The sequence below is a fragment of the Nothoprocta perdicaria genome, unplaced genomic scaffold (genome assembly GCF_003342845.1).
Source record: "Nothoprocta perdicaria isolate Ctin4 unplaced genomic scaffold, notPer1 scaffold_23, whole genome shotgun sequence".
In the NCBI taxonomy this organism is placed as follows: domain Eukaryota; kingdom Metazoa; phylum Chordata; class Aves; order Tinamiformes; family Tinamidae; genus Nothoprocta; species Nothoprocta perdicaria.
In genome coordinates, this window is record NW_020455455.1 from 3,097,465 (window position 1) to 3,118,719 (window position 21,255).

General features: G+C 45.2%; 1 protein-coding gene across 2 annotated transcripts in view; it reads right to left on the reverse strand.

The window, feature by feature from the left end:
- Positions 1 to 650: 650 nt before the first annotated feature.
- RSU1 (Ras suppressor protein 1) overlaps positions 651 to 21,255 on the reverse strand; it is a 96,952-nt gene continuing 76,347 nt past the window's right edge. For both annotated transcript variants that reach the window (XM_026039478.1, XM_026039479.1), the window contains exon 9: positions 651 to 1,084. In XM_026039478.1, coding sequence (XP_025895263.1) covers positions 982 to 1,084 — 103 coding nt within the window. In that variant the 3' untranslated portion in view covers positions 651 to 981. The remainder of the gene's footprint in view (positions 1,085 to 21,255) is intronic.

A 21,255-nucleotide genomic window follows, 5' to 3' on the forward strand; every position in this document is an offset into this window, starting at 1 on the left:
CTGTTTGGAAAACACTGCGTGCAGGTTTGTTTTCACCCACTGATGAGGCCTAAAGCTGCTACGGAATTGGTGGTTGAGTCGCTTTGCAAGTGCAGCTTCTGAGCCTGGTTGTGGTGCAGCTTTGTACAGATAAATATAGAACCTGTGGCATTTTCAAAAGCCATTTGGAACAGTTCTTCAATTCAAGCATTTTCATGGTAGAGATTAAATACATTATTTGGGTTTTCCGCTTTTAAGAAATACTTAAAAATTGGCAGAAATAGATTTTTTTTTTTTCAAATGAGAAAGTTCTCTTTCTCCAAACTGAGGCTGGCAGTTGGCAGCTCTTTAAACAGTTTTTTTCTTTTCCTCTTTCCTTTCCCTTTCTCCCCAGTTAAAAAAGAATCTGCAGGGCAAAAAAGCAAGTAGCAGCAATGTGAAAAAGAAATGGAAACTGATTTAAAATGTTCACTCCTTGAACAGAGTATTTCACATTTTAAGTAACTTGTATTAAAAAAATGCTAGAAAATTCCTAGGAAATTCCTAGAAAAGAAATGAACACATGGCAGGAAACTGGACACTAACATTCCTGAAGAAAAATCACTTTTTAGAGGTCCTACTCAAGAAAGCAAAACATGATACAAATAAAGACCTTTATTAAAATCATTTGCAATATTATATGAAATTTAATATAGTATAATATAGGTGCAGAAAAAATCTGATATTAACAGAATGTGTGAGGACATGAATATACATATAAATAGAAAAGCTAAAATGTGTTTGACCGTGATATATTAAATGGCTACATAAATGTGATCATAATTACGTGAACACATAATTTTGTATTCCTTAAGCAGTATCTTATAAAGCAGTACACATGGTAAATTGCTTTTACCTATAGACTCTGCTTTCTTATAATATGAGTAACATGAGATACATAGGAATATTGTAGGCACATGCAAAAAATTTAAAAGACATAAAAAAGAGGCTCAGGCCGGTGACTTATTTGTTCTTGGCTGCCAGAGGTTTACGACTGATCTTCTTTGACTTGTCGTTGTTCTTCTTTGGGGGTTCTGGGTTTGCCTGCATGTGTCTGCCATAAAGGCTGTAAGGAAAGGAGACAAAGAACATTTGTGAGACAACCATCAAGCACAGGCCTTTAATTTAGAGCATGCAGAAACAATGCATCYGGTTAGCAGAAATCAAAAATATAAAAAATATATCCTTATTTTGTCTCCACACACTGAATTTACTATTAGACCTCATGCTGCAGTCCGTAATAGTCATTTTCTGTGACTTTTCAGGAGAGGAGCACTAGGAAGAAGAGGCCTGTGGAGCAGGGAAGCAGCAATCAGTTTTGCCCTGGGAAATGAGCAACCTTTATTCCACGGCTATGGAATTAAGGCTTAGAAGGCTGCCCGAACGTGTATTCGAGTTGACAATGACAAAAATTGGGTTGAACTGGAGAGACAGAGTGGCCACTTAGAGCAAAGTGAGCATCATCCCTAACCAGAAAACCCAAGGGCTTGATAATGTGACAGAGAGCAATGGTGTCACAGCCTTCTCTGCTGCTCACACATGATTGATAGCACTGGGATGGCTACCAACACATCAATGCCACATTAGTAAGTACCACTGATTAAATGTTGACAAAGTATCCTACAATTAAGATGGCTGGCATTCACAGCAAAGCTAAATAGACTACACGGCTGAGAGGATCTAGCTAAATATCACACAGTCATTAACAGATAATTTATGAGTAATCCTGATTAAACTAAATTAAAAAGCCACCCAAAATAAATACAGCTCGAACTTAAGTTCCTGAATTGACATCATGTGGTTTTTGGAGAYGCACTTTGCAGGGGTGCGAGCGCAGCTCCAAGGGAGCAGAGAGGGAAACAGCTCCAAGGGAGCAGAAYGGGACACAGCCCCAAGGGAACAGAGCGGGACGCTGCTCCAAAGGGAGCAGAATGGAGCACAGCTCCGAGCGCGCATCCGGCTGCGACTACTGCAGTCTCTGGGAGCGTCCCCCGCTCGCACCTCAGCCGCCTTCCAACGGGTGTTCCCTCCAATCCCAGCAAAGTCGGACACTAACTTCTAAATCATAAAAGGAATTTTGCTGGTGGGAAAGCAAAGAGTACCATATCCCACAAGAGTTTTCTATGGCAGACACTGCACCTCTCCGTTGTGAGGTCTGTCAGGGAACAGGTCGGGCCTAGAGGCTTYGGGCGGAGACGCTCCGAGGCTCTTGCTAGACTTGCCCTTGGGCCCGCGGAGACCTGGCTCGGGAGCCGTGGGCAGGGCTGTCGCCGAGGCCGGCCCTGCATTCGCACATACCTGTGGTCCCGCGTGGGGTCCCACGGAAGCGCTGCCCGGCCCCTCACAGCCGCTCGCTCGGCGCTTGCCCYGCAGCTCCGCACAGAGCTGCCGTGTCCGTCTGCCCCGTGCTGGGCAAGGGCCGACGCTCATCACGCGCCTACTTTTGCTCAGTCCTGCCCACACAGAACTTTTCACTCGCTTCACGTTGTTGCTTACCCAGAAAAGCCAAGAAAGTCCATGCCCGCCGAGAGGACACGCGCTGAGGTGCAGCTAGTGTCTCATTAGGCCGCCCACAGCCCAAAGGYCCGCTGCCAGCTCGCGGGCCGAGCCTCTGGCTACACACAGCAGCAACCTCAGCCCTAGGGAAAGGCAGGGCTGTTCAGGGATGCGGGTGAGGGCATTTCTGGCCCTCTGGATGCTTGTTATGTTGGCCAGTGAGGAGACCCTGCAGCCCCGCTCACAAATCCCAYGTCCCCAGGAGCGAGCCCTGGGGCACAGAGGCTGCACGAGCCCCCGCACAGTCTTCCTAATATCACCCCACCTTTTGGCTTTCTTCTGCTCCAAGGACGCTCCTGATTCGGAAGCAGGAAGGATAATTTGCTCCAACAAAGCTGTGACTTTGCCTTCTACCTTACAGAAGGACACGAGCTAGGAGGAGTTCCCAGGCCCTGTGTGCGGCTGGAGTTCTGCCAAAAATGCAGGGAGAAAACGATGTTTTTTTGTCTTTGCAGGCTGGAACTAATTTCACCAGCAGAAGATTGTCCCTGCTTCTTATATGGGGCCTGGTGGGCTATTCAGACACCGGCTCCACTGCCAGCTGTACGCCAGGGATACCGAGCAAGGATCCAAATACACACAGATGCTCTCGAATCCCCATGCTCAGCAGCAGGGCTGTGGAGCAGCTATTGATTTCAGACAGAGAGAGATTTTAGCTAAGACATGCTGAAGTTGGGAGGCTGAAACCTGCCAGCAGCTGCTCTGGGCTTCATTGTGCTATATCTGGAGATAGTTCATCCCTGCAGCTCCTGGATGCCAGTGAGGGATCAGAGCTTCTCGAGAGTGGGGTGCAGTGGACGCATTCATTTCTCACCCCTTCAGCAACTGCAGTTTCACATCACGCTGCTAAACGGGCTGCTGTCAAGGTGCACTGCTCCCCAAGCAGCCTTGCTCAAGGAAAACACAGCTCTAAACCAAGACACTACCTCACCTTGCTGCAATTTTACATATGCCATCGCCTGTCGTCAGCAAGGGATCAGATGCCCTTCCCTGACTTGCAGAGAGCCCTGAACCTCTGTGATAACTGCATGCTGGCTATTCCTGCGAAAAAAAAATTACTTTTCTCCTCCTAGGAGGTCACAGCCAAGGCCATATTGTATCCAAGTGCATGGTAAATGCACTAATGAAATACTCATCCTAATGGGAAGGGTTAAGTGTGTTGAGGAAAGGAAGATAGGGAAGAAGATGTTTTGGGATCAGGAAATCATATCGCTGTTGAAGAGCACAAAAACATTGTATCTGTCATCAAGGAGGTTGTCTAATGAGAAAGCAATTTAATGCAGAAAAAGCCACGGGACAAAGTATCTTGTTCTCAGCTATCCACAACTGAGCACCTGAACYGCTGTCAGCAATAATTTTACAAAGCTGAGAAGTAAGCAGCTGAGAAGCAGAAATTCATGCTGAAATGTGTATAGTTAAATATGACATGAATATTTGAGTTGCTTTTTGGTTCTMGAGAAATACTGCTGCCTTGCAGTACAATGTTTTTTCATATCACAAGAGAGCTCCCATTTGGGACCTAAAGTACTGAAGCAAATACCTGAGCACTGAAGAAGGGACTGGGTAGGAGCTGGCACAGAGAGGACTGCAGTGGCCTTGGCATTTTTGAGGTGCTACACAGGAGTTTTTGCTCAGGTTAGTTTAGGCTGCACTTTYTGCTTTGGGAACTTTGTATGACTTTCCACTCAGATGGCACCGCTGGTGTTAATTCTGTCTCTGGTCTCCCTTCCAAGTTTGTGGATGGGCAGAGCCCAGGTCAGCGATGTCCTGAGGTAGAGCAGTGTGGTGGGAATTCTGCCGAGGACATGGACACTTTTGAAGGGGAGAAACTCAACAGTGATGCCTTTAAATAAACTCTGAAATTCTGGCAAAGTCTTTTTGGGCTTTTGATTATGAAATTATATTCAGCAACTGCTGCACTTGCTAAGGGGTAAAAATTCCAACTGACCTATAAGTATTTTTGATAGCGTTTTTTTTTCTTTGATATTTGTTACTTACGATGTTCACTAATGTCAGTGCTCCAGCAATTTTCCCCCACGCATGCAAACATTATGTTAATACTAGCAGCAGATCTGCCTAAGTTGCAGATATCGGCAGCACATTTACATTCGTTTTATCTCTCCTCCATCTATTCTCATGCGCGACCCCTTCTATTGGCAGAAGCGCCCACAACTTCACCCAGAAAAGTAATTGTGGGGTTTGAAATAAACAAATCAAACGTCTCCTCCTTGGTTTCTCTGGCAAAGCTCGGAGCGGGTTTCCGCTGCACAYTGCTCTCTCAGCTGAAGATAAACGCTTTGCAATCCATCACGGTAGTCTGCTGCACGGGGAGCAGGGATCAGACGTATTTACATTAGAGAAGCCTTCGCAGGCAGGGGCTCTCGCTCCTGTGTTTGCACACATCAAATATGAGAAGACATATGGTGTCACAACAACATTTAAATACAATAATGACTGTGAAAATGCCTCTGGGACAGAATTTGCCTTCTGTTACACTAGGGAAAAGGGAAATCACGATTTTCAGTGAACCTGTAGTACAACAAGCGACGCCACTTCCATAGCTCCCAAGAGGGGGGAAAAAGGCAACAGGAAAGAAAGAAAACAAGAAGAGCAACTGAACTGATCCTCATGGAGAAGTTAACTCTCTGGATTACAAGAGGACCTAAAACCCTTTGAAATGTTTTTTTATACACTTAGTTTGTAATGATTTTGATGCCCGCTGGAAGGAAACGGCCTCAGAAGCTCTTGCAAGTCAGGGATAAACAGAGGCAGGGATTCCTGAGGCTGTGTCTCCGGGTGGGATCCGCGAGGCGAGTGCGGATATTAGGCGGACGGCTCCACCCGTGGCCTTGCTGGAGCCCTATGGATGTGGCAGTGCACAACCCTGCGCAAAAGCYGAGCCGCAGGAGCAACAGCTGGAACCCAAACCAACGCTTGACGTATTGGCAGTCTGCAGCAACAGTCAGAAAGCACCACTACAGCCTCAGGTAGCAAACTGCTGAGCCCTGGGAAGCTCGGTACCTGCTACAGCGCATGCGGCCTGCTCATAATGTCAAGGTAAAGCGGSAATTAAACGCAAGACTGCAAATGCAGAGAGCCCTCAGCTAGAGATTTCCAGTTGCTTTTATTCCTCATATATCGTTTTCAAWGTAGATATTTAACAAAACTCTCTGGAGAACACAAATGTTTCTTTGTATGCAAACCAAAGCATAAACATCAACAAAATCTCACGTATTCTCTATCTACCCCACTGGAGGTAACAAATGGGAGCACTACAGCTACTGCAGCAAAACTAACAATATAAAGTGAGAAAGATGCTCATTAAACTTCATCATTCTGTCTACTTTAATGACGCTTTTACTTAATAAAAATTCCCTGGGCAGTTGCAAGGATATTAGGCGAGGTCTTTGGTTATGTATCAGGGGTCTAAGCTGTCACTAGCAGGCATGCAGTTCAGAAGGGGCATTCCCAAGAGGAAACAGGGAATAGAGCTTCCGTGTAATAAATTCAGGGAGAATCAATAACTGCAGCCGGCTACGTTACACTTAAGCATTTAAGAAGTAGGTGATCCTTCTAAATTAAACTATGAATTGCTAAATGTTGCAATTTACAGTATAAGCTAAAGCTTGGTGATTTGAAAGTGCACAAGCTTGCTCCTAAAACCTCTGAATTTAAGAAAGAATCCTTGTTAAAATTCTAAAGTTCAAAAAGACATTTTAAAAAATTGCCTTCAGTACCGTTTTCTCCAAAATTTTCTCTCTTCTATAACATGAATTATATACAATTGTATAACATAAAAGTGTATATGATCGTAATTGTAGCTAAAGGCTAAATATTTTCAGAAATARAAGGAGTGCACAAACATAAACATTTAAAAAAACACTACTAAACAAATAATCAACAGTTTTAGCCACTTTTGATCCTTCACCTGATTGCTTGATCTTTCAGACCAGTGTTTGCAGGTCCCTGTTTGATGCACATTGGATTTCTGGAGTTTCAGCATTTTGAAACAGGATTTCTAAAATCAGCCACATGGAATGTGTTCCCTTTTCACTTTATTTTTGTGGTAGATCTATAGGGTAGGTATGCAAAAGAGAAGGGACGTGCAGTTAATCATGATCCTGGTGAGATGCTATATTCAGGTATGTGCCATAATATGAGACAAAAGACTGCAGCGCTGCTTGAAATTCAAAATTTAAAGCCTGGATTTAACCAGGTATTTAAAACTCACATCCAACTTAAAACACGAGTACTTACAGTGACCTTAATAATGTGTTTCCCAGGTCTGCTGCTGATTTGTGGCAGGGGAAGGTCTCTATTAGTTAAAATTCACAAGTGCTTATTATTGYAAGACTCTTCCACACAGGCTGCTTTTGTATAATTATGATCTCCTCTAAGCAACTGGGACCGGCCTTCTCCTCAGAGGCAGGAGGCAACCTGGGTTCAATTTGCTGGTACTGTGCCAATCAGAGAAAAGAGGCATTAAAATATTTTGTAAGAGCGCATATTTTAATAGTTTATCAATAATTTATTTTTCTTCTCTTTGATATAAGTTGGAYGATTTAAATTAATAGAAGCATTACCTAGATAAGTGATACAAAATATCTGGTTTCCTTGCAGGCTTGGAGAGCAAGCTGCCGTTTYTGGATCCTTAATAAGGATGAACAGACAAGAGTGAGTCATTTTATTCTGCTAATTTTTGCCCCTTGTTTGCGAGTGCTCTGCGAGCAGATGGTAGTAGTGTCAGAGATGTTCATCATCTGAAATCCTCAGCAAATTTCTTCAAAGAAATCAGCTTTGTCCTGTAATCTGTTCATGTACCAGCTCATTCTTCATACTGGGAAATCCAGGCAGTGCTGCCTGGTTGCACTCAGCTCAGGTGCTGTGTTTTCTGCCTGTCTGCTGCTTCGTAAGAGTATCTGGGCTCCTGAAGCTGCAGGTCTCTCACATGCTGTAAAATGGATCCAGTATTCCTAGGTTTATCATGCTCTGCCTTCCTTTATTCCCCCATTCACACTCAGGTACCTCAAACTTTTATAAGACCTCTACACCCCAAATCCCAGCCCCCCAAACACTCCCAAGTGCAGCAATCTGGGGTATTTTTCCCTTCCTTCCACCTGCCCCAGCAATCTTCACAACCCAGCATTTCTGCAGAGTCAGTCCAGACCCCACTAAATCCTTCCAGATTTAGTCTGGAAGGATTCCAGAGACACTCAGTGCCTTCCTAGGCAGACCACTGGAAACTCGGGCGCTTCCAGGCTCATCTTCACRCTCCCTTCACCCATAACAGTGGCCCAAACGCTGATTTCTCAGGCTGGACGACCCCAGCTGGATGCTCCAGCTCTCCAGGAGGAGCAGGATGCTGCCCAGGGTGCTTCTTTGATCCCCACAGCCTAATAATGTTGACAAACATCACAAGGCATGTACAAACATGACAAACATTAAACACAACAAGGTTAACAACCTGAACGGGGCTGGCAGAGCAGGAGCTTCAAGAAGCGGAAGGCAGAGGGAAGTGGGAGAGAGTGAAGAAAGTGTGCTGGATTTTCTGGGGTCCACTGCCGAATCCCTCACATATTAAACACCTGAAAAGAAGCACATCCTTTCCACCATGAGCATCACGGCTTTAAGGCACAGGCTAAACTGAGCACCCTGAAATACTCTGGTTTGCAGTTTCACATTTCGGAGGCCAAGTCAGACAAGAGGAAGAGATGCAGTACGGGTGCTGAGCTCGATGCCCAAGCCCATGCTGTGGTAGTCACTGGAGCAGAGAGAGCTTTCTGGCTTAGCAGACACGAGTGGCTGCTGCTTTCTAGGTTCTGTTAATAGACTTCCACTGACGGCGATGGAGATTGCACAGTGAGTTCACATGTAAACATTTACATGTCTTAAAGTGCTGGATGAAGCCCACCCAGAGAACCCACTCCTCCCCGTCCCCTCCTTGGCACACGCTTGCAAGCTGCTGGCTRCACTGCATCAGAGACGCTTCTGAGTCATACCGTCCAACACGGGCTTCTTGTGAATTGCTTTTTAAAAACACTCCAAGCATCAATGAGCAAAAACAGCACCCTGCCAATGCTGTCCTAGGGGTCACCACACAGTTTGCTGGGTACAACGAGCTCCTCCGAGTAAGTCCATTCACCCCCCACGCCACTCTCCATCGCTGGAGCTGTCACTCTTTGAGCTCCACTGTTCAACTCCACACAGTTCCCTCTGCCACATCCCTCAGCCCAGTCCCTCCCCTCTACCTCTGCTGTGTCTTGCACTGCTAACTGAGGAAGAGGCAGTCCTGCTTACCACGTTCTCTCTCCACAGGCTGCTCTCGAAGAGGGCCCATGGCCTGAGCTCAGGGGCTCCTCAGCRGAGCATCATCGGTGCTGCCGGGCAGTCCCGAGAGCAGCCTCGAGGTGCACGGAGGCGGCAGGTCCCTCTCCCAGGGGAGATACAGGTGTGTGTAAAGGTGTGGGATACGTGGGCTGAGGCAATTATGATTTACAAAAACCTGCTCTCTTATGGAGCTGGCAATTGCTGGATGTTTTTTAATTCTGTCAGGTTAGCTCTTAAAGCGGTTAACTTAATTCCCACTTCTTTGAACTTACTGTCTTGCRTGTTAAGGAAATTACTTTTTTTTTCCTCCAAAAACAGAAATTTCAAGTAGATAAGAGGCAGCTTTTTAATTAGTATACAGTAATAAAAGAAAGCCATCTCCTGATATTCTCAGAGGCCAGCAGCCTTTTGAAACAGGTACTTTAAATGAAAGGCTTGTTAGGGTAGCACAGCTGGAAAATTATAAAGACCCAGCCAAAAAAAAAAAAAAAGTCTTTTCAGGGAAAAAGTACAGGCCAAGATTTGCAAAAGTGGTTAATGACTTTGCTCATTCAACTTGAAGGAGCTCACAAGAAATGCGGCTTTTGGCTGATAGGTTTTTGAAAGCATATGCAGCACTGGCACCTGTCTTCTGAAATTCAGACCTATCTAACACACTGGGAGTGGGGCTCTGAAAATCTCAGCACTAATACAAAGCCACAGGACGTACAAAGGGGACCTGGACAACTGCCCAAAGATGGAGAGAAGTTGGTTTTATGTTTTAAAACAGAGAGAAATCCAAATTAAGATTTCATTCAAGGAGTCTACTGAAAAACTAACCCCCACCAGCCCCAGGAAAATGTGAAGGCATCCTGASAGAACCAAGAACATAATTCATGTCTGCACCTTGACTTAGGTCTTATCTGGAACTCACATCTCTCTAAGTGCATCCAGGAGGGATGATCTTGCTCACACTCCATTTACAATAGATCAGTGAGTAGTTCAGTCTGTGTAGGCAGTCTCTGCATCAGCTCCAACTGTAGSGTAACTACCTAAGTCAAAACCTTCTTAAGGTTGGAAGGGACCTCTAGAGGTCTTTATCTAGAACCTAAAGAGGTCTAGAACCTTCTTCTCTAGGTCTCTATGTAGACTTATCCATCTAGGTCTCTATCTAGAACCTAAAGTCCTTACTGCTAAATACTCTCACCAAATTCAAGTAACTAAGTCTAACAGTAACTAAGGTATTTTCGCCTTTGTTTTCTTTTCCTCACATTGAAGAGTATTTTCCCACTTATGCACAAGCCTAAAGAAAACACTGCAGTGACAGAAATCAGAATCTTCTGCAGACCTGAGGGCTGAGATATCCACGCAGAATGACATCTAGTGAGTAAAGAGGCACTGAGAGCTGCAGAATCTGCATGACAAGGCTCAGTGTCTTCAGCAAAAGCACAGGTGGCTGCAGAGCAAAACGTACAACTGAGAAGGAAAAGACTGTTCAAGTGAGAAAGAAGTGTGTTCTGTTTACTTGAAGTCATCTGTTTCATCACAGCCCTTGTCTTTGTGCCTTTCTAACTCCACTGATACATCTGCACTTCACACTGTCTCAGTGAATTATGTTGGTGGGACTGTATTGAGGGCCACTGACCTGAGAAGGGAAACACCTGCCTGCCAAGCAGGCAGAACCAGCGCTGGCAGGGCAGTGACCAGGGTGCAGAACACAAACTCACTGCCATGCTGCACGGTCTCGGCCTCCCTGGGCAACTTCAGGCTTGAGGACTCCATCAGCCTTCCTCATTCTTAGGTTCTTTTAATGTTGTTCACACAGAGTCTTCTGGACTTAAGTCAAACAGTGCCCACCATGCCTTCTGGATGCCGCAACAGGATTCAGTTAAATTCCCTTAAATAATCTTTATTATTGATTTACTGTATGTATTTTGCTGTGCACCTAACACACACTAAAAGAAAAGGAAAATAAAGGGTAAAAATAGCTATATGCAAACCAAAGCWCTATCTTATTTATTTCTCAGTAACTAGACAAAGTGTACCAATAAAATTTGCAGAACAGGGATTCTGGAGAAATACTGACACACACAGCTGCCACTTTCTTTTAAATGAATACCGAGGTGTCAGAGCTAATCTAAGCCCACGCTGCTGCACCCAGAGAATGGCCAATTCCATTGACCAGGATGGGTAGGACAAGCTTCCAGAACCTCAATTCCTCCGTGCGGGGTTTGCTGGCTGCCCTGGGCTCACCTGCCTTTCCCACAGCCTCTGCCTTCGCCATCGCCACGGGATGTGAGGCTGTCTGCCCCACAGTTGTTCAAACCACAGCATYGCAGAATGGCTGAGGTTGGAAGGGACCTCTAGAGATCATCCAGTCCAGCCCCCTGCTCCAGCAGGGACACCCAGAGCACGGGGCACAGGGCGGCATCCAGGTGGGTTGGGAAGATCTCCAGAGAAGGAGAGTCCACAGCCTCCCTGGGCAGCCTGTGCCAGGGCTCTGGCACCTGCACAGTGAAGAAGTTCCTCCTCACATGGAGATGGAACTGCCTGTGCTTCAACTTACACCCATTGCCCCTTGTCCTGTCACTGGCCACCAGTGAGGAAGGCAGGCATCAATGCAGATGACACAGAAAAAGTGCAGGAAAAGGTTTGCTTGGCCACGCTGATCACCTCCAGTCTGTCCTACCTTCTGAGATCACATGTTTGTGATCCACCAGTGAAGCCAGACAAGTGCTGGACGCTGGAGACATCCACGTTTTGGGGTCAGGTACCAGAGGGACCACGGAAATGGTGTTTTCCCTGAGCATTGATCCACAGAAACGAGGTCAGGCTCTTTGTGCTCTCTGTGTTTATGCAAGTGCCTGCCCTCCTGCCACACCAATGTGCTGGTGGCCGGTGGTGTTTGTGTAGGATCTGGGTGTATTCGTGCTTGGAATTTGTGCTCATCCTCACTGCTGGTGGACACAGGAACAGGGCTCAGTGCAGCAAGGGAGAGCGCCCGGCTCCTTCCCTCCACTGAATTATTCCTCTCAAATACTAATAGGAAAAGGGATAAAATTAAAAACCTCACTTCACCTCTTGACCCAGTTRTAAAGGGTTAACAGGACTGTACACTGTGGAACTGTGCAGGACCATTATCTTACCATGTGTGAAGTCCTACACATCACAGAACAGCACATTTCGCTCAGTTACACAAATGAGCTGTGCCTAACTCAAGCTTGATTTACCTTCCAGAAAGGTTGTTCCATGGGAACACTCTTGGACTAAACTTTTACATTTGCATGGCAGGTTAATGCCAAGATTGAATTTTGCCAGATTTGTGTAATCTCTGATTCCCTGATAAAGCCCTTTCAACGAAGCCCTGACCACTGGCTCAGGCAGATGCTGCTGTTCCACCTACCCTGATGAGCTGTCCTCGGACAGGCCCACATATATGTGCAGGAGCAAGGAAACACAAAGCCAGGTATTCCAGCCAATTTTGAGCAAACCATCCTACCATTAACATCTGGCAAACAAGCACGACGGTAAGCAAACCTTTGGTGTTTTTCCACGGCTGTCACAATGCAGACAAAGCTGTTTAGAACGTTTTCAGGAGGGACCTATGTTATGTGGTGGCCAATAATCTTTACGGTAACACTGCAATGAAAATGCTGCTTACTGTAATGAGCAGAGATCATAAGTTAGGCCCCCAGCTACCTTTCTATTATTTTTCATTACACTCTTTCCGGGTTTGTTATGTTTGAGGAGTACTCAGGGAATTGCACCAAACCAGCCTCACTAGTCAGCTCTTCATTACTCAGACCACGCTGAAACTGAGCTATCAGCAAACTCAACCAGCCCCGAGATAGCACAAGGCACAAACAGTTGTTTGAATATTTGCCATTTTTTTAGCTTGTCCTTTTTCTTACAGCTTTATTCAGAAAACAAACCACAGATGGAGGTAGTTCTGAAATGGGAAAATCAAATAGTATCTTTTTGTGCATTTAACACCTTGAAAGAAGGACTGGCTTTCCATTTATTCCCCAGAAACAAACCCTAATGTTCTCATTTTTGCATTTTTTTTTCCTAGATTTGGGTTCCGCTGTGCTAGACGAGAACTCTCCCTTGCAAGGTGAATCCTTCTCACCCCAGGAGGATAAGGCAACTCCATCACAGAGCTTTACGTTGCCTTACTTCTCTCAAAGCAAAACAGTGGAGCATTTGGAAAGCAGCAGTTCCACCTTTTCCGCCTCATTTAAAAAAAAATCATTGGAAATAATGGTAAAGGATGTGAAGCAATTAGCTCTACTACAACCTAATGTGCGTGATACCCTGAGTTCCTTTGAATCTGCCTCAAGGCTCACAGAGTGTAGAACCTTTTGGAAAAAAAGGCTTCCTTCTGCCTCACTCCACTAAGATGAAATGGACAACAGAGGTCCAGCCTGATTCTAGTTCAACGAAATGAATTCAAGTTTTCCTTCTGTCCTCAATGGGTGCAAGGTTTGGCTTTAATTGTCAAGCAGTCTGTGCCTGACAACYGAAAATTGAGTATTGTGCACTGCATGGGAAAGCCTTTCCTCTGACACGGTCTCATCACAGTTGTCTTGTAAACATCACCTGAATTTCTTATTTTAGCTCTCTATTGAACAGAGTGCCTTGAAGAGTGCAAAGATCTCTAGATCACTCATGGCTAAGAATGACAGCAGAAGTTTCACAAGAATTTGTCTTGTCATTAATGTTAGCAAGTGAAGCATTTCTTGGAAACTGTGCAAAAACAAGCACCTCTATGCTGGCCATCAAGCTGCAGGTATTTCAGTGTTTAGATCATCCAGACATGGGCATTTTCATTAAGCTTTCCCATGAAAGCAAGCAGGTAAAGTGCACAGGCAGGCCAGGATTGGGGCTTAAACCCCACACATATTACCATCTCCTAGGCTGGCTAGGGACAATGGAGTGAAAATGCTGCCTTCTTCTCAACTGTGTTTTTTTAAGAACTAGGACTAATGATTCACCCTGTCCCTTTCTTTCTTTATGCATTAAACTACTTTCTCTTGCAAGGTGGGCCTGCAAACCAGAACGTGGTATTTTTGATGTAGGTAGGCAGTAGTCACATCCGAAGTTGTTGGTGTCTACATATGCACTCGAGCTACAAGAACAAATGTGGAACTTTTCCTTCCCAGGATAGGAACTGGTTGACTCAGTCATTAGGCATTTGCAAAAGAGAGCTATGAAAACCCTAAAGAGTGATGCAAAGCAAGCAACAGTTTCYTTCTGCTTTTGGACAAGTGGCAAAGGAACATGGTTTGGAAACTATTTACACTGGATCAGGGCAGGGAGTCGGCCCTGAAGCTGCAGTCTGGGGTGACAAACCACATAAAACTTCTGTGTCCTCCTGAAAACAGGCTGGTGACCCCACTGCCCAGAGCCTCACTCCTGCCCTCACTCCCGGTACACTGGCCACTCACGTCTTTCCCAAATGCCCCCCTCTGCATGCAAGGCAGCCAAGAGCCACCCTCCTGCTTGGGAAACTTCCCGGTGCTTATGGCAAGGGGCAGACTTATGAGAAATCCCAGTGTGAATGGGGAAGAGGGAAACTAGAAAAAAAAACAATGTCAACAGCTCTGTGGCACTGAGAAAGCACTTCATTAGCCTGTCAGCTGCCCAGGGCCTGGGAGACACTTCATTGACAACTCACTGCCAATTGATTCAACATCTATATAAAGCTCTTTTTATGCAATGAGCACGCTGACTCACATGATCATGAGATCTATAGAGAATTAATAGCCTTACGAAGCCCCAGGTTGCTCACACTTCTAACAAAATGAAAYCAGAAGTGGTAAAACTCCACCAACATCTTAGCAGCTATATCATCCCATATTTATAGTCTACAGCACAATGTTTTAAAAGGAGACTCATCTCTGACACACTTCAGAGCTGSTGCATGAACTCCCAGTGAATAAAAATCCCTACAGAAAACAGTTTTCCACTTCAGGGACAACTGGGGCTTTATAATGATTACTTCTGCACTACAGACAGTCCCCACTTTCTAGTGTCCCTTAAGTTCAGAAGTTATGGGTGATATTAGTACTCAGTGGATTAACAGCCCAACGTGCCGACCACCCTCCCTGCGCGGCCAGTTGTCCGGATTCTCCTTGGAGCTGGGATCCTGCTGGGAATGGCTCCCTGGTCCCGCAGCGCCTGGCGCTGGCAGCAGCACAGCCCACGCCTGCTCTYTGCAGCCTGCCTTGCTCTGCTCCATTATCCCTCTGGGATAGGGAAGCATCAAAGGCAGCAGGAGCAGTCCATGCTGGCTCCTCCACCTGGCACAATACTCCTGCCTTGTGCTGCTCCAGTGGATTAGCTTCACATCCCTGTTGAGGCTYGAAACAGCTTCGCACTTGCACAGGATGCCTCATTTCTTCACCACTCCGGAGCCCTTACAAATACTGACTGCGTCTAGTCATGACAGCTCTGTGCAGATACTCACTGCAGATTCGGCACCTCGTTCACTGCCACCTTCCCCTGTTCGCKGACAAATGAAACTGGCATCATCTGTAGAGAGGTTTTCATGTAGCTTTATCATGYGAGTGCCCCCTGGAAGGGTGAAAGCTGCTAGTGCCAAAGTGAGGGACATGCAGAAAAGATGGCCCACTCCCCAGGCTCGGGACTGAGGAGGAGGAGGATGCAGCAGGTCCTAAATCTGTGAGCTGCTCCAATACGAGTAATTTTGCCAGCTTGGACTAAATTCTTGAAATTACACTTGAATTTTCGATGCTCAYGTTTGGTGTTCTCTTTAAGGCTGCAGGAGTTAAAATACAACTCAATAGATCTTAGTCCTCTCCTTGACTACGGCTTTGCTGTCAAAATTTACTCCAAGAAAAATAGCTTCTGTTTGCTCGTTCTCTCTAACATCTTCATAAGGAAAAAGATAAAACTATATTTACCATGAAGTGGCGAGGCAGTTCCCTAGGACTGATCTGCCCAAGAGAAATTGTGGTAAAACATCTCTGTGTCTTGGATTTTACAGCAGAACATCTATTACTATGTAAAAGAGACACCTGCATGGCCAGCACAGGTATAAACTGTGCTTTAAGTCATTCAGTTGGGTACACTGCAGCTTGAAGTATGTCTCTGAAGAGACTGCAGCAACATCTAGAACAGAAATAGTTGTACATTCCTACGTTTTTCCTAAAAATAAACCCAAGGATAAATAGCGAAAACTATACTTGCTTACAGATCTTCTGAAATCCTTAAGAGAAATACATCACTTAAAGGCAAACACCACAGGATCTTTGGTGCTCCTTCTGCCTACTAGGACTTTTTGCAGAGGATGAAAAAACATAGTATTTCACAGATGCCACATAATGACCCAAGTCCATTTGGTTCTGATGTTCATTTCAATACAAATGCAAAGCACTTCAATCCTCATTTCTTTAGCACCCACAAATTAAGGTACAGTTCCACTCAAATAACTGTTTATCACTGATGATTTTCTTACTATACACATAAAACCAGAACATTGTCTCAAAATATGGAAAATATGGAAAATGTGGATAGTACGTATTGCTCAGAGCCGCACATGATTTCAGGAACTGTAATTGTACTATTTCTAGATATCTTAAAAACCATGACAAAGATGCACGCTATTCAAGAAAAATGGCAAAACTATAAAAAGCAACATGTGTTTGAATCAATCAAGTATAGTGTATTTTTTTCTTGTAGTATGATTTTTTTTGCATGTTAGAATAACTAGAAAATCAAAAAGATTATCCAAAGATTAAGAAAAAGAAACCAGCCTTCTCACACCTCTCACTGTGCTTAGAAAAAATATCCTAAAAAGGAAAAAATCAACATGAGCAGTTTCTAAAACAGTTTAATGAACCTCAGGGAAGGTCCTGGTGTTGAATTTGCCTTCCTGTTAGTATCAAAAGCACAGCTACTAAAGCAATACAATAAAGTTTATGAACTTGTCTTTACTGCTACATAATTTATCTTTGAGAAATGATGCTTTGGTGAACAACTGCTCCCTGTGAATCTCTTTGGGGCTTCATTGTACCGCAGTTTTTATCACAGCAAGCAAAATGGATCAAGACTGAACACCAAGTTGAAATATATATCACAATACCTTTTATTTAATGAAAGACAATTAATTGAAAAGTTAAACACCACTATAATCAAGTAATTTTTTTTTTTTTTAAATGATCTAACTTCCCAACTAAAAATTTTTGGAGATAACTCATAGTGAAAACCAAAAGAATCAAAATTGCTGGCCACTCCAACAGTGCCTTCCCTTTACCTTTCTGCTCAGGAAAATATCTCTGTTTTTTACTGTTTTATTAGTTTCCCGCCTTAGGAAAAGCAAATCCATCCCTACCTAGCAAAATCTCCCCCTGCAATCTTAAAATAAACTTCACCACTAYCCAGGAACCCCAACCAAAGGGACTCTGGCTTCGTTTCTCCACCTGCCCTAGTGCTCATGGAATAACTCGCTCAGACCACTCTTCAGCACTGCTGCTCTAGACCACTACCCCTTTGGTTTTTARGTACAGGCTTTCGGTCAGATTAGCCACTTAACAAAGCTAATCTTGCCAGCTGCATGGGCATTACAGCTACCAGGTTAGAGGTACAGGAACCCTGGCAAGAGGAGGGATTAAAGGAAGCAAAGTGGAGAAATCCATATTTGTTAAAATAAATAAATAAATAAGTAAAAATAAAGGCAAATTAGATGTTATGAGGCAGAAGGTGAAACTGCACCGAGAAGAACGCACGTACGTTGCTCACTCRAATCCCACAAACACACACAAATCTTGCACAAAACCTGCTGGGGAACCTGCACCATGGAGAAGTGGCTCAGAATAACAGTCAGACAGGGCTACGTGTCAAAGAGGTATCAGATCCGTTTGTAAAACTGTAGAACAGTTTCCTAAGAAAACTCTTAAATATTCAGCATAGCCTGGAAAAAACAACTGCACGTGGAGGCTGGCGGCCTAAGTCACAGTAGGGCAGCTCTCATCCCCGGATCTCACSATTGCAGGGTGAGCAACGTGTTCAGTGCATTGGCCTGTAATAAGCTAATTTCAACACTTGGGATTGTGTGATGAATTCCAGGTGTGCRGCCACGACCTCGGGATCCAAGGGGCAACGGCCTCTAGGTCCGAGTCGGCGGGTGGCAGCCCTGTCCTTGGCCAACAAATTCCCCCCTTCTCTCTGCAGCACCTGCTCCCAGCACACAGGGAAAAGGGCAGAGCAAAACAGCTCAGGGACAAGGAAAAGGAGGAATGGAAGAGAAGGAGGAGCTGTGAGACAAGGGACCAAGAGACCAGGCTTCTCCTGTAGAAAAGTGGCCGACCTCGGCATGGAAAAAAAGGAGGAGGATACTGCTATATTAACAGGAATACAGAGGGAACCCCTRCTCAGTTTAAAAAGGGGAGCATGGAGTGAATGAGGAAAGGAATGAGTGTTCAGACCATATGAATTTAGGGAGTCTTTATGAGGGGAACAAGGGATCCTAGGGGCCCCTGACTGAGGCAAGGCAGGTACCATATSCCCCGGGGCTGTGCAGCTCATCTCGGCTCTGGGGTTTCCACTACCAGGGCTTCAAGCTCAAGCACCTTCAGCGGGAGCACAGGCCTCAGCAGATCCTTCCCCATTTAAACGTATATGGTGCTTGTCACCTCCTCACATCCATCTTTCAGCCGCATTAGCACCACTAATGAAAAAATAAATGTTGCAAAAGGGAAGTATTGCCAAAGTCAAAGCCAGGGACATTAATTTTAAAAATGCTATCTTCTTTGCATCAGGCTAGTCATATATCTTGATCTCGAGCAGTTCTCTGCCTTGTCCACATTCTGATTCCATGTCATAGAGGTAAACTCTGTCCTGCTCTTCCTGCCCGTGATTCACTCACTTGACATTTTTAGTGCTGCACCTACTTAGTGGACTTAGTGTATTTAGTAAAAGACAATAACTCTCATTAAAGCAAAAGAATGCTTTTTATAGCACAAATCTCGTGCCTTATTGTGAAGCTACGCCAACCTCTTGGCCGTTTGCTGCCCTCGGGAGCGACRTTACCGGCTGCAAACCCCAAGGGGCCCGCGTCCCGCGCCACCCCGGCCCCACGGGCTCTCCCCAYGCACCGATGCCAGGGCCATCTTCGCAACTCCGCACTTCCTGCTTCCTTGGTCGCTATGGCAACAAGGATCCTCCTGTGAACAGATCCATCCCGCTCCCGGCTTCCTCTGGACTTATTAATCTGAACAGTTTWAAGCGTCGCCTCTTCTCCCTAGGAAGCACTCCCAGGAACTGAGGTTTATGGCCCGTAGGCCTCCCCGGGCCTCGATGCGACTCCGCTGCCTCACGTCTCAAACCCGCGGCCGCCCCACGCGCTGCGCYGCTCACGGCTGTGTAAAACAGCTGGAGCGAGGAGCAAATGCAGAGCGTGTTCCCTGCGCCTCGTGTCACCACGCTGCGTCACCGTGTTTAACCGGCCGCAGACTGGCGGCCTTCAGCTGCAAGGCCTGGTGCTCGAGAGCAGGCTACGCTTTTGTGGGTTTCCATCACCACTGTAGATAACCAAAGGAAACACAACAAAGCAAAGAAAAAACACCAAGGCTGTACTACTTACTTCGCACCTGGAATACTGTGTTCAGTTCTGGGCACCCCAGTATAGGAAGGACGTGGAGCTTCTGGAGAGGGTCCAGAGAAGGGCAACCAGGATGATTAAGGGAATGGAACATCTCTCGTACGAAGAGAGGCTGAGTGAGCTGGGCCTGTTTTCTCTGGAGAAGAGACGGCTCAGAGGGGATATGATTAATATGTATAAGTTCAGGAAGGGAGAATGCAGGGAGGAAGGGGACAAGCTGTTTTCACTGGYRGCCAGCGATAGGACGAGGGGTAATGGCCACAAGCTGAAGCAYAAKAAGKTCCGTCTCCAGGTGAGGAGSAACTTCTTTACTGTTAGGGTGACAGAGCAGTGGAACAGGCTGCCCAGGGAGGTTGTGGAGTCTCCTWCTCTGGAGGTCTTCAAAACCCGCCTGGATGCCRCCCTGTGCCACATGCTCTAGGTGTGCCTGCTTGAGCAGGAAGGTTGGACTAGATGATCTGTAGAGGTCCCTTCCAACCTTAAATATTCTGAAATATTCTGAAATTCTGAAATACTTGCTTTTTTCTTTTTAAACTGGCATGTTACTACATGTTATTATTCCCCACCTTACATCCATTCTACATTTAAATGAATCCTGACCTGGGGGAGACCACAACACTTCATTTAGCTTGATTCTTTTGTTGCCTATGTTTTACTGTATTTGTAAAATGCTATTTTAGTGCAGGAACAGACAATTTTACACTAGATATTCTCACCGTCCTTCCAAATTCCCTTCCAAGATCTTTTTTTTTCTGATACTTATTTTTAGCAAGGGGAAAGGGCACAGCTGTAAGAGCATCTTTTTTTTTTTTTTTTTTAAGTCTTCCAGAATCATGAAGAAAGGCCACAGATTCTTATCACCACAGAGAAACACACCTTCTTGAAGGAACCATCTGTAATTTTTGCAAAAAAACCCTAGCAACAACAAAAAAACCACTTCAAGAGTGCTGCTGTTTAAGTGTATGTGTATAAAAAATAAACATGCTACAACGGGAGGTCTGTAACATCTCCCAATTGATGGGAGAAAACCATATTTTTTAGAAAAGGAAAAAGACACTTTGATTGAGGCGGGCTATAATTTTCCACACACGAATGTGTTCATCCAAACCCAACCTACATGTCTCTGTACCTTATGCTCAAGCTTTCTCTCCCTGCATTCAATGCATTAAGTGCTGCCTGACTCCCACCTGCCAAATTGGAGGATAAAAACACCTAACATTTTTTTTTTYCCTTCAAAAAAACCCTTGGAAATCAGATGTGTTTTTACTGCGATGGCCCCACACGGTGGTGCCTTCTGCAGTGCGGGGCTCCCTGCACAGCAGCTGGAGTGTTTGCTGGTCACTGCACTTTCCAGGCGAGGGCTACACCATGTGCTGACACTTGGAAGCACCAGGAAAAGAAACAACCCCAAACTTCTCCAAATTACTTTAAAGCCCAATAGTCCAAGCCAAGATCCCAATTTGTTTCAAGTAATTCAAAGCATTCATCAAGCAATTAGCAAGACATTAGTATTTAAGTGCAACCCAAAGGAACTAGGGTAGATGCCAAATAGCACAAAGGGAACTCAGCCTCAGGAGAAGAGAAACAAACCAGGAAACACATTTTCCTCCTGCCTTTGACTTTTGTCTCCATCATTTTATCTTCTTCTCTTCCAATTACTGATTGCTGATGGGGGGAAAAGGCAGCCCATATCCTTCTGCCTTCTATCATTTGGTTATTTGGTGTCCTTGATACCTGCTTTTACTAAATTC